At 41.1% G+C, this 13789-nt stretch overlaps 1 protein-coding gene across 6 annotated transcripts in view; it reads left to right on the top strand.

Moving 5' to 3' along the window:
• Positions 1-191: 191 nt before the first annotated feature.
• The window catches only part of LOC102741580 (integrator complex subunit 10), a 63771-nt gene continuing 50173 nt past the window's right edge, over positions 192-13789 (top strand). For 2 of the 6 annotated variants that reach the window (XR_014141634.1, XM_031030222.2), the window contains exons 1-8: positions 237-537; positions 1909-2049; positions 3088-3259; positions 3694-3863; positions 4779-4912; positions 9382-9538; positions 10913-10995; positions 12069-12221. Coding sequence is in view for 5 of the 6 variants with exons in the window: in XM_031030222.2 (XP_030886082.1) it covers positions 432-537; positions 1909-2049; positions 3088-3259; positions 3694-3863; positions 4779-4912; positions 9382-9538; positions 10913-10995; positions 12069-12221 (1116 nt within the window). In the remaining variant the exon portion in view is untranslated. Of the gene's footprint in view, positions 538-1908; positions 2050-3087; positions 3260-3693; positions 3864-4778; positions 4913-9381; positions 9539-10912; positions 10996-12068; positions 12222-13789 lie in introns of all 6 variants that reach the window. The other 4 variants (XM_031030226.2, XM_031030227.2, XM_031030223.2 and 1 more) reach the window with 4 other exon arrangements.

Below are 13789 nucleotides of genomic sequence, written 5' to 3'. Positions count from 1 at the left end.
TTTTTTTTTTTAAAGATTTTATTTATTTATTTGAGAGAGAGAATGAGAGACAGAGAGCATGAGAGGGAGGAGGGTCAGAGGGAGAAGCAGACTCCCTGCCGAGCAGGGAGCCCGATGCGGGACTCGATCCCGGGACTCCAGGATCATGACCTGAGCCGAAGGCAGTCGCTTAACCAACTGAGCCACCCAGGCGCCCCACATTTTAACGTTTTAATTTTGCTAGTTCAGAGGAGAATAACCAAGACAGAGTAGTCAGTGGTCAGGTGAATTTGGGGTTTCCTTCTGAGCTGTGTTGCTGATATATTTTGTTTTCTAGTCCTTAAAATGAGAATATTTGTTTCTTGAGGAAGTTTGCGTATACAAGCTGGTTGTTAAATTTAAAAAGCCATTTCTTTATGTAATTCTGACATCTTAAACTGTAACACGTTTAAATGATTAACTGTATTTTGAAACAGGTTGGCCTTGGGGAAGCATTATTAGAGGCTGAAACTATTGAAGAACAAGAATCTCCTGTTAACTGCTTTAGAAAATTATTTGGTAAGAAAAATTGTATTTTGTGGGTGCCTAGGTGGCTCAGTCATTAAGTGTCTGCCTTCGGCTCAGGTCATGATCCCAGGGTCCTGGGATTGAGCCTCACGTCGGGCTCCCTGCTCCGCGGGATGCCTGCTTCTCCCTCTCCCACTCCCCCTGCTTGTGTTCCCTCTCTTGCTGTGTCTCTCTCTGTCAAATAAATAAATAAAATCTTTAAAAAAAAAAAAAAGAAAAATTGTATTTTGTATTAATTCCTTATGTAAGAATATGGCAGAGTAAGTATCATTTCAGGGATAAGGTCATTTGTGGAAAGCAAAGGAACGTTTCATATTATGAAATTTAAATCCTTGTTTATTTTTTTAGTCCAAAAAGCATTTAAACAACTTCTAGGGACCCCTGGGTGGCTCAGTCAGTTAAGCGTCTGCCTTTGGCTCAGGTCATGATCCCAGGGTCCTGGGATTAAGTCCCGCATCAGGCTCCTTGCTCAGCAGGGAGCCTCCTTCCTCTGCCTCTGCCCCTCCCCCTACTTGTGCGCACACTCTCCCTCTTTCACTCACTCTCTGGCAAATAAATAAAATCTTATATAAAAAAAATAAACAACTTCGGGGCGCCTGGGTGGCTCAGTTGTTGAGTGTCTGCTTTCAGCTCAGGTCATGATCCCAGAGTCCTGGGATCAAGCCCCGCATCGGGCTCCCTGCTCCACGGGAAGCCTGCTTCTCCCTCTCCCACTCCCCCCTGCTTGTGTTCCCTCTCTCGCTGTGTCTCTCTCTGTCAAATAAATAAAATCTTTTTTAAAAAAGATAAAAAAATAAACAACTTCTAAATTTTTATTACATAACATTTGATTCCTCTGAAAGAATATGTGTAATAATATATTCAAGTATGAGGCATAATAATAAACATCTGAACTGTCACCCAGTGTAAGAACTGGACCCTTACCCATAATGTAAAATCTGCTTGTGTATTTCCTTGCTCACTCCATCCACTAGTGTCCCTGTGCACTGCAATTTTTAAATAAATGGGCCATAAAGGTTTTTTCCCTATGTATTTTATTTTATTTATTTTTTTTATAGATTCTATTTATTTGACAGAGAGAGAGACAGCGAGAGAGGGAACACAAGCAGGGGGAGTGGGAGAGGGAGAAGTAGGCTTCCCGCTGCCGAGCAGGGAGCCTGATGCAGGGCTCAATCCCAGGACCCTGGGATCATGACCTGAGCCGAAGGCAGATGCTTAACCATCTGAGCCACCCAGGCACCCCTTTCCCTATGTATTTTAGATACTACATAAAGTGAACTCTAAAATAAATTTTGTTTCTATCAGAATTGTAGGGTAGACAGACAACTTAATTGTTTTTTTCTTATTTTTCCTCTTCAACAGTTTGTGATGTCCTTCCTCTAATAATTAACAACCATGATGTCCGATTGCCTGCCAATTTATTATATAAGTACTTGAACAAAGCAGCTGAATTTTATATCAATTATGTCACTAGGTCTACTCAAATAGAGAGTCAGCATCAAGGTAAGTGAGAATACCCTGCAATTTTATTTATACAGACTTTAGTAAATTGCAAACTCAAAAATCCCTCATCGTTCTGATTATTCTCTGGATGCGTACCAAGATGGTTCCTGGAAAAAAATACTGCAGGTAAGAAATAAGACTTTTCTGGAACCAGTTATACACTTTGAAACAGTCAGCTTGCTGAACCATAATATTAGGGTCCTGAGCTTCATACATGTACCACAGCTCAAAGGTCATTTCTTGCTATACCAGTAGCCAGTTGTGGGTCCTTCAACAAAACACACAATGTGTTGGGATTCTGTGCTCTTGCCTTTTTTATATATATATTTTTAAAGATTTTATTTATTTATTTGACAGAGACACAGCGAGAGAGGGAATACAAGCAGGTGGAGTGGGAGAGGGAGAAGCAGGCTTCCCGCGGAGCAGGGAGCCCGATGTAGGGCTCGATCCCAGGACCCTGGGATCATGACCTGAGCCGAAGGCAGACGCTTAACGACTGGGCAACCCAGGCGCCCCTAGGATTATTTAAAATATATATATATATATTTTTTTTTTTTTTTAGATTTTATTTATTTGCGAGAGAGAGAATGAGAGACAGAGAGCATGAGAGGGAGGAGGGTCAGAGGGAGAAGCAGACTCCCTGCTCAGCAGGGAGCCCGATGCGGGACTTGATCCCGGGACTCCAGGATCATGACCTGAGCCGAAGGCAGTGGCTTAACCGACTGAGCCACCCAGACGCCCCTAAAATATATTTTTATTTATTTATTTGAGAGAGAGAGAGAGCACAAGCAGGCAGAGGGGCAGAGGAAAAGGGAGAAGCAGACTCACTGCTGAGCAGGGAGCCCGATGAGGGGCTCGATTCCAGGACTCTGGGATCATGACCTGAGCCAAAGGCAGACGCTTAACGACTGAGCCACCCAGGCGCCCCTCTGCTCTTGCCTTTTGAATAGGGATTCAGACTTTGTCTTTCTCTGTCAAGTACTATATACATAGTAAATAGTAAGATTAATTATAGGATTCTTTTTTCTCATTTCCCAGGTGCCCAAGAAGCATCTGATTTAATGTCACCTAGCAAACGGAGCTCTCAGAAGTACATAATAGAAGGGCTGACTGAAAAATCATCCCAGATTGTGGACCCTTGGGAGAGGTTGTTTAAGATTTTAAATGTTGTTGGAATGAGATGTGAATGGCAGATGGATAAAGGAAGACGGTAAAAAATTGTTCATTTCTAGAATTGCTTAGCAAGCCTCCTGATACTGTAATCTCAGGATTTTTAAAAACAAAAACACTTTCTTAAGAAGCATATAATGTATAGATATACTTTTCTTTGGTCAACTTCTATAACCTTGGTATTTATGCAAAAGAGGGTGGTTTTTCACTTTATTAAAAGATTCCCAACGGAAGTATGAACTTGTAAGATGCTGTTGAGCTTGAAGCACTCTTTGTCATTCAGAGGAAAGAGTAGCTACTTTGTCATGTCTCTGTCCTGAAATAGTGGTCTGATCACTGCTGTAATTCAGAAGGGGAATTACCCATGCCTCCAGCTACATTTGGTAAAGGTCACGCTTCTTTTGGGGCTTTTCTCTAGACCTTTTGCTGATAAGCCGAATAATTAAATACTTTTTATCATCCTTCATCTTTCAGAAGCTATGGTGATATTTTGCATAGAATGAAGGATCTCTGCAGATACATGAACAACTTTGATAATGAAGCTCATGCAAAATATAAAAACCAAGTGGTTTATTCAACTATGTTGGTCTTCTTTAAGAATGCATTCCAGTATGTCAACAGCATACAACCATCTCTATTCCAAGGTTGGTTAAAGAATTCTAGAGTCTCCCAAAATAAAATGTTTACCTTAACATTGTTCTTGGATCCAAATCATTGTGGGGTGACACCAGTGCTTTTTTTAAGTTGTTGGTAGTTTTTATGTAAGTATGTTTTCATTTAAAATTTCTATGTCGGGGTGCCTGGGTGGCTCAGTTGGTCAAGTGTCAAACTGTTGATCTGCGCTCAGGTCTTAATCTCATGGTTGTGAGATCAAGCCATGCATTTGGGCTCCACGCTGGGCATGGAGCCCACTTGATTAATTAATTAATTAAATTTATATTTTAAAGGATGTAGTGGTACTGTGAAACTAAATACAGATATTTAATGCTTCTATTTTGAAAAAGCAGATGTAGCAAAGTACTGAAGTAGATTTCACAAAGGCTTTGCATTAAACAAAGATTTTTTTTAAATAACATTTTTGCATATAAATTGTAAAAAATGTGAAAAATAGAAAGGTAAAAGAATGAAATCACCTACCCATCCAGTACAATACAGCTCTCATTTTTGTGTATTACCTTATAGTCTTTCATATATTTAGATTTTGTTTGGAATTTATAGCTGTAAGATATTATACATATAACTTCATAGTCTTGAGTTTTTGGCTAATATGATTCATGATCATTATGAAAAATTTGTAGTTACATAAGAACAAATATAGAGAAGGAACTTTCACTTGTAATCTGTCATTGAGAAAGAACCTTTATTAATAATCTCGTGTATATCTGTACAGTCTTTTTTCCTATTCATGTATACTTGTTTGTCTGCCTAACTGGGATCACACTGAACATACTTTTTAATGACCTGTATTTTCAAATGACAGCTGAGTAAACTTCCACCTGATATTAAGTTTTATTTTCCTTGCCTCATTTTTAAGTGTTGGTGTTTTCCCCCATCCATAGGTCCTAATGCCCCAAGCCAAGTTCCACTGGTTCTTCTTGAGGATGTATCAAATGTGTATGGTGATATAGAAATTGATCGTAACAAACATATACATAAAAAGAGGAAACTAGCTGAGGGAAGAGAAAAAACCATGGTAATCCTTTCAGATATGATTATTAACAGATTATGTGTTTGTGGTTTGCTGGAAATGAATGTAAAATACAGCTTTGGAGCTACATTGATAAAGCTTAGGTCTTTTAATTATAATTAATGTAAATGAGCAGTTCTCAACTGGAGGTGATTTTGCCCCCCAGGGACATTTGGCAGTGTCTAAGGACACTTTTTGATTTCCACGGCTTGGTGGGGAGGAGTTGCTGTGACTGTCTCCCATGTAGAGGCCAGGGTGCTGTGAACAGTACTACAATGCATGGGACAGCCCCACAACAAAGAGTTGTCCAGCTCAAAAGGCCGATGTTGAGAAAGCCTGGTATAAGTTAGTTCTACCTGTCGTGACTGAATGGCTTCAATTAAAGGTGAAAAGCAGAGCCAGGTGAACTACATTGAACATCTAGGCAGGGTGCTGTGCTGAGCCCTGGCCTCAGAATGGAAAGGGCCGAGGTGTTCTGGCTAGGAAGTCATTACAAGCCAAGGGGAGATGTTGGAAAGGTTTCATGGAGGAGGTCAGCATTTGAAATCAGCCTTGAAGGATGTAGCAGTTTTGTCATTTGGAATTGGAGGGTGGATTTTGTGAAGAAAAGACAGTTTGCACAAAGATGTGGAAGGCCAGAGAACATGAAGAACCATTGGTCTTCTGATGGGACCAAGCAGCAGGCCTGGGCAGAACAAGTTATTTCTAAACTTATTTTAAAGCAGAGGATTCCTTTCAGTGATAGCTTTCGTGGAGGCCCAGCCTGTAACAATATGACAGTGAGGGTGCTCTAGGTCAGGAATCAGCAAACTTTTTCTGTGAAGGGCCAGGAAATAGTGTAGGCTTTACAGGCCCAACAGTCTCTGTTGCAGCTACTCAGCTCTGCTGTTACAGTACAAAAAATAGCCATAGACAATAGTAAACAAATGAGGTGGCCGTGTTCCAGTAAAACTTTATTTACAAAAACAGGATTTGGTCTGCAGGTCATAGTTGGCTAACCCCTGCTCCAGGTGAAATACCACAGGGGAGCCAAGAGTCTCACCCACTTTCTGTCCCCTCTCCTCTCCTCCTGTCAGTCCCCTTACCGCTTCTTCAGCCCCTGAGTTACATTCACTAGACGTGGGCGTGAGGAGAGATGTGCCTTAAAATCAGTTCAATCTGATGTCCTTGTAAATTGTACTGTATAATATAGAATGGAGCAGGGAAGACGAAGACTTTCTGAAGGCTTGTGAGGTTATTAAACCTTCTGATAAACTCCTTTGTTTCCTCCCACAGAAAAATGCACACATGCACGATTTCACAAATAATTTCCAAGGTTGAAAGATGCTTTGAAATCCAGGCATGAATCCCAGGTTGAGAACTCTGCTAACCAGGCTTTCCCAGGTGCTCTCTGATTCATGTTTTAAAAAGATCACTAAGGCTGCTGGGTAGCTCCTCCTTCTCTCCTGACATTCCCAGGTGGGGTCACTCATTAGCTCTCCCTTCTGGTTTCCGTGAGTGTGTGGTTTATCCAGGTACTTCACATTAAGACCATAGACACCCTTCTTGCTGTGTGGATAATAGGTCATCCAATACTAGTTTTAACTCAAAGCAGTGACATGTCCCATACAAATCAGTATAAATAACGTGGCTCCATCCGTCTGTTTCTCTCCGTCCCCACCACGTGCTCCCTGTCCAAGCCATCCCAGTCTTTCATACGTCATCAGGGATGTCCTCTTGTCTCCCTGCTTGCACCCTTGCTCCCTACCGTCTCTTCTCTACCCAGCAGCTTTAGTGAGGTTTTTAAGACCTGAATCAGACATTACTCCCCTGCTTTACTACCTCCAGTGTCTTCCCGTCATGCTCTTCACATTGGCTTCAAAGCCATTACTGAGCAAGCCTTTGCGTGCCCCAGACACACTGGCCTCTCTGCACCTCCCGCGCTCTGAGCCCCTTTCTGCCCCTGGATCTCTACCCCCGAGCTGTGCCCTGAGGTTGGAGTACGTCTCTCTGCCAGGCTGTGTCCTTGTCACAGCTCTCAGCGTGGACATTTCTCCCTCTGAGGCCTCCTCGAAATACCCATCCAGTTTTCTCTATTAGTCTACTTTAATTCTGTATAGCCCCTATTGCTATTTTCTTGTTTCTTCATTTGCGAGTCCAGCCATGTCTGTGTCTCCCTCTTAGTTCTGTACAAGCTCTGTGGGGCCAAGGACATTGTCCGTCTTGTACCCTGGACATCTGGACAGTGCCTGAGCCACAGCTGGTGAATGAGTGAACCCCCACTCTTCCCTCAGCCTTGTCGTCCGGGCCATGGCATAGCTGTTTAAACCCTCTGGCTCTCTGGTTCCTCCTGTTTCTCACCTCTCATGTGTCATCTAGCAGGCCCTGCTCTCATACTCTGGCCCTCCAACCAACCTGGGTTTCCATCTGTTTTTGTTTTTACTCCATTAACTGATTTTTCCTGGTTTTCATTCTATCCCACAGTCTGCCCCCGACCTGCCGTGAGTCCAGCCATGTCTGTTTGAGCCCTCACAGCAGAGGACATAAAGCTCAGCTTATAGATTCATCTTGTTTTACTCATTGTGTTTTGCTTCTTTTAATAACCGAACATCTAAAAATTGGGAGATTTCTCACAACAATCGAGATGTCTGACTTCTTTAAGAATTGGAATATCTGATACACTGGCCCCTGATGCTGGCCCACAGCTGGGGCCAGATGGAGGCTGCCCATTTCAGACAGGCGTACGTTCTCCACGCAGCCTGATTCCCTGGCTCACGTGACATGCCAGTGGCTGGAGCTGGGGGACTGTCCTCTCCTGTGGGCAACCTGTTCTCCACCCACACATGCTATAGTCAGGGTTCTCACTTACAGCATCCGCCCAGAACTTCAGAGTGTACTTTTGCATTTCAAAATCAATTTCTCTGAATTATAGAAACTATTTGGAAACTACTCTCACCACACCTGAGGTCCCTTCCATAAACTCCCAATCCTGTTTTGAGGCAGGAATGTTTTCTATAAAATTGCAACAGTGAATACCCCACTCATGTTAGTATATCCTATTAGATTGGCAACACGTGGCAAGGAACTGGACCCTGATGAAGTAGGATACCTAACAGGTTTTGATTGTGAAAGGGATCTGGGTATGTGTCATTATTGGGGGAGGATAAGAATATGGTAGCTAAATAGAGTGAGCGGGGCGGGGGGGTCCCCCAAACATCAAGGACTGGCAGGAGAATACCAGGCTGTGAAAGTGGGGGGAGAAAGGTGGGTAGTGGGAGGGAGGTGCTTATTTTTTCTGAGATCAGCTTGAGGAATGGAGCTTTCAGCTGAAATATTTGTACATATTTTTGAATCAGCATAGTGGTGTGAAAATCTGTAGGGAGAATTTAATTTGGGTCATTAAGTTAGTAAAGTAACGTAGGGATAATAAGAGTCAAGAAATTCTCAGCAAAATAAAATTAAGTGGAGCTGTTTTACCTTTACTAGTTTTTGGCAAAATGTCTGACCATGCTCACTGGCACTTAAATAGTTGCAGTTCTCTGAGACCTCTCTTTGGCTTTATATTTCTTGAGATGAAGAGCAAGAAAAGTGTAGGGTTCTTTATTATAAACTACAGAAGGCCTTAATAGATAAGTGCAGGCAAATGTAATTCCTGGCCGACACCTTGCATTGGGGGAGCAGAGCTAGAGAGGGTTGGAGTGGGAGAAGTTATATATAGGGAACAAAAGATTAGGAAGAGTCATTTCTCTGATTCTTAGGGCATTTGGGCTTTAATTTTAATTCCTCTACATGATAAACTTATTTGGAAGCAAATTAAATTATTTCACATACTAAAAAAAAATGAACGATAAAACATATGCCATGTAAGCTGTATCTGTAAGAATCTAATTGGGGGCTTTTATAACATTGATACGTTTTTAAACTATTGGAAGTTTTAACTCCATGGCTTTACTTAGAAGCCAACATAAGCTTAGAATTTATCATCAGAAAAACATAAGCTTAGTTTTTAAGGTAAAAATTGAATGTGTGAGAGTGAAACTATCCTCATGGTAGTATCCTTTGATATAAAATCCATACAGTAATCAGAATTGGCGGTAATAAACATAACAACCTCCAAGTACAGTTGACCCTTGAACAACATGGAGGTAGGGGCACCAACCTACCCCACCCTGCACAGTCATAAATCTGTGTATAACTTTTGACTCCCCCAAAACTTAACTACCAATAGCCTACTGTTGACCAGAAGCCTTACTGATAACGTAAATAGTTGATTACCCTATATTTGGCACGTTCTATGTATTATATACTGTATTCTCGCAACACAGTAAGCTGGAGAAAAGGAAAAGTTATTAAGACAATCATAAGGAAGAGAAGTACATTTACAGTGCTGGACTGTAAAAAATCCATATGTCAACGGCTCTGTGTAGTTCAAACCTGTGTTGTTGACGGGTCACCTGTATATGACTAAGTTAATTACCTTCTTCACCTTCTCTAAGCAGAGTTCAGACGACGAAGACTGTTCAGCAAAAGGAAGGAATCGTCACATCGTAGTCAATAAAGCAGAGCTTGCTAACTCCATTGAAGTGCTTGAGAGCTTTAAGCTAGCCAGGGAGAGCTGGGAGTTGCTCTACTCCCTGGAATTCCTTGACAAGGGTAAGAACATGCTTGTCGTATTAGTGCTGTTTAATGTGTTACGTAAAATCAGTGTGCTTAAAAAAGCATTCTGCTTGGAACAGCAAGACACTTAGAGCTAAATTGCTTACAGTAGTTCACACAGTTTATAGGATCTTTCTTGAGCAGGACATTAATCAGTGATTAATATCCAAATGATCAAAAAAAAATTCAAATGATCATTTACATCTTAGCTTCTACTCTGAGTGTTTATTATAATTAGAGTCGGGGTGGAGTTTGAGGGAGAGTTTTTGATCTTTTAACATTTGTATTTCTGGCCTCCTTTCTTTTTCTTGCTGGGTTTGTTTTGTATTTTTAGTTGTTCTGTCTGCCTTGTATCTTCCTTAGGTCACGTGTAGCTAAGCATACAAAAGGTAATGCTATTTTTATCTGCATTAACTCTATTGCCTGAAAAACTCACCCTACAGAAAGCCTGTTTTCCTTTGAGAACAGACCTAAATCTACAGGGAGTTTTACAACTATTAAGTATTTCAACATTACTTAGAAATTACTAGCACGTTGCTAAGCCATGGATTTTTACTCTGCTTTGGAATCAACAGTGTATTTTTATTTTCCTTCTGGCCAGTGGACCTTCATCCTTGGGCCTGCTTCTGTCACGTGCCTGTACAGAACCCTTGGTCAGAAGTGTCATGTCATTTTTTTCTAGGTAGATAGAGCATCATTCCATCTCTCCCGGTCACATCTAGAATTGTAAACATGTATGTGACCTTTGGGGGTAAGGGGGAGTTTTCCTTTAGTTATAACTTGACTTTTTAAAAAATGAGTAAAAGGGTGCCTGAGTGGCTCAGTCATTAAGCGTCTGCGTTCGGCTCAGGTCATGGTCCCAGGGTCCTGGGATCAAGCCCTGCATCGGGCTCCCTGCTCGGCAAGGAGCCTGCTTCTCCCTCTCTCACGCCCCTTGATTGTGTTCCCTCTTTCACTGTTTCTCTGTCTGTCAAATAAATAAATAAAATCTTAAAAAATATATTTAAAATAAATAAATAATGAGTAAAACTCTTACCTTGTATCTTTGTTTTCTGAGCTGGGTGAAAATAAAACAATATCTTTTTCTGAGGAGAGCAAAATAATTTACAAGATAAATGAGGTTGAACAGCTCTCAGGACATGGTGTGTGCTTAGTATATGTTGGGGCCTAATAAAAATACTGCTTGTGGATTACTGATAAGTATGATATTCTAACTTTACTATCTAATTAAAATTCTAGACCATTGTTTTAGAAATCAAAGTCGATAGTTACCCATTTTTTGGAAGTTTGTCTCTGTTGTTTTGCTGGGTTTGTTTTGTTTTCTGCTTCTATGTTAACATGTTTTTGGTAAATTTGCTTTTGAATTCTCAGAATTTACAAGAATTTGTTTGGCGTGGAAGACAGATACTTGGCTTTGGTTAAGAATCTTCCTCACTGATATGATCATCTATCAGGTAGAGTGATGTATATTTTAAGTTACTCTGTATAAGATGATTATTACTGTGAACCGACTATAGCATGCAGGATGTGTATGTTCCTTCTGTAGACTAGTAATGCTCTGAAGACATGTTCTGTCTTCAGTGGCAGAAGGATTATGGTCCACTTTCATCTCAAAAAAAACCCAAAATGACAAGGCCACCTCTTCTGTGTTACTTTTAATATGTCCAGCCACACCCCTCTGTGAAAGTAAGATTTTTACTTTTCAATAAAAGATGACAACTTCTCGCCCCTCCTTCTCTCTACTCTGATGGAGTCCTTCTGCCCTGCCCCACTGTTCTTGAGCTACTTATGCCTGGAATGGAGAGAGCTAATAATTCCCTAAGAGGATGCAGAGCTTCCAACCTCTGTTGTCGAAACAGACAGGTTGCTGCTTCCATCCTACATAAAGGAGAAATGGTATGAGTAGTAAAATATTTATAAGAAATGGTATATCCAAAATGTGTTTTATCCAAAGCTTGTGTTATTTTATTTAGTCTTAAGACTTAAGACCCAGGGTGCCTGGCTGGCTTAATCAGTAGAGCATGCGACTCTTCATCTCGGGGTCGTGAGTTCAATCCCCATGTTGGGTGTAGAGATAATTAAAAATAAATAAATAAATAAACTTTAAAAAAAAAGAATTAAGACCAGAAAGAAAAATCTTTGTACATATGAAGTACCTCTATAGAGAACCCTCCACCTAGCTTTAAATAAGTTGGTTTGATTATTGCTAAGTCTCCTTTTTCCTCCTCAGATGATCAAACAGAGCTACTTTATTTGTAGTTGCTTAATTAACTCTGGCGATTTTTATTTATTTATTTATTTATTTGAGAGAGAGCATGGGGGAGGGGCAGAGGCAGAGGGAGAGAGTCTTAAGCAGACTCCACACTGAACACGAAGCCCGACTCGGAGCTTGATCTCACAACCCTGAGATCACAACCTGAGCCAAAACCAAGAGTCAGGTGCTTAATCGACTGTGGCACCCCAACTCTGGAGATTTTTTTTTTTAACGGCAGTGTTTTTCACCTCCTTGCTGTTATGTCTTTCTTAGGGCCAATATAAAAAAGCAATAGCCAGCCTGCATCATCTAGCAGCTCTCCAGGGGTCGCTTCCTCAGCCACAGATCACAGGACAGGGGACGCTGGAGCATCAGAGGGCGCTCATCCAGCTGGCAACCTGCCACTTTGCTCTAGGGGAGTACAGGGTGAGTAGTGTGCACCTGGCCCAGGGACCCTCAGATGCACTCAGCTACCCGGGGGCTTCCTCTTTTCCTAGAGTGGCCTTTTAATTCAGTGCATGTTTAGTTGAAATAGGATTTTCTGCCTAGATTTTATCACCTAATCTGCTGGTAAAAATCTTGATAATTTTGTTTTGCTTAGTTTTCTCTTTAGTTATAGCTTCCCTGAAATTAGGCTTTGGTACTTTTCAGATTTCCTGTTCCTTTTCCATTTTGTTGGAGGATGGTTTCTTTTATTCTTTACTTTCTTATCTGGAATCCCTTTAGAGCAGAATCAGTCCTATTGTACTTGGACAGAAGAGGCATTTCCTAAGTGGGAAATGGAGGATTTCCATTAGCTATCTGAGCCTCAAATTCTCTTTTTACATGATGATGACACCTCATAGGGGTGTTGTAGGAGCAGATATGTAAGCAAGTCTGTTTCCTCTGTGATTGTGAGCCCCTTCTACCACAGGGTGGAGACCATGTGCTTTACCTTCGATTCTCTCATAGCACCTACCACAGGGGTCTGCACAGCTTTGATACTTAATAAATGTTTGAATTCAATGAAAATGATAAGCACATTCTTTATTCTTCATACAGTATAAATTCAAGGCCACAATTTAACACACAAACTCTAATTTCTTCTTATCTTTCTATATGTTAATTACTTTGTGATTAGTAACCCTGAATAAAGTTTTTAAACTTCAACTTTGAAATATGATTTATAATTTGCTATGATGACATTTAGGAGGAAAGAATTCAAGAGCACGTAAAGTTTGTGCATTGAAAATTGAAAATACTTTTCTGTCATCATTTATGTAATTATCAGGTACCTAATTCTAAGTTTCAGTGAATTCCTCCTGAAAACTTGAGAGCACATATTTATCCACGCAGATACCCATATATTGTATAGAATTAGAGAGCTACACAAGGCACTGCTGTTCAGCATCATATTAGGGAATATAAAATAAACAGATTTAATCAAGCTGGGCAGACTCCTTCTCTTTGAGGGCTTCAGTCAAAGCTGATCATTATTAGGCCTACATCCTTAGTTTCTCACTTAACCTGCTTCCTTTTTTTTTTTTTTTTAAGATTTTACTTATTTATTTGACAGAGAGAGAGAGATAGCAAGAGCAGGAACACAAGCAGGGGGAGTGGGAGAGGGAGAAGCAGGCTTCCTGCCGAGCAGGGAGCCCGACGTGGGGCTCAATCCCAGGACCCTGGGATCATGACCTGAGCCGAAGGCAGATGCTTAACGACTGAGCCACCCAGGCACCCCTTAACCTGCTTCCTGAATCTCAGCTGCCTTCAGCTGTCTGTCTTCAGCTCAGACCCAGTGTATCCAGATGTGAGTTTCCTTTGTTCTCTGGCCCTTAGATGTAAAACTCTCAAGTCATGGTTGACTCTTAACTCTGGCTAATCATTTTGATTCTTCCAGTATGAAGCTAATATCTTTGGTGTAGTGCCTTTTATTTCCTTTGCCACCACTCTAATCCATGGCTCTGAACTGAGATTTTTGCCGATAATCTTTTTCCATCTCTAAGTTATGGTCA

This window comes from Leptonychotes weddellii, chromosome 2 (genome assembly GCF_054177405.1).
Source record: "Leptonychotes weddellii isolate Sample4059 chromosome 2, ASM5417740v2, whole genome shotgun sequence".
Lineage (NCBI taxonomy): Eukaryota > Metazoa > Chordata > Mammalia > Carnivora > Phocidae > Leptonychotes > Leptonychotes weddellii.
The sequence above is the reverse complement of the archived record's forward strand: the minus strand, read 5'-3'. Positions and strand labels throughout refer to the sequence as shown.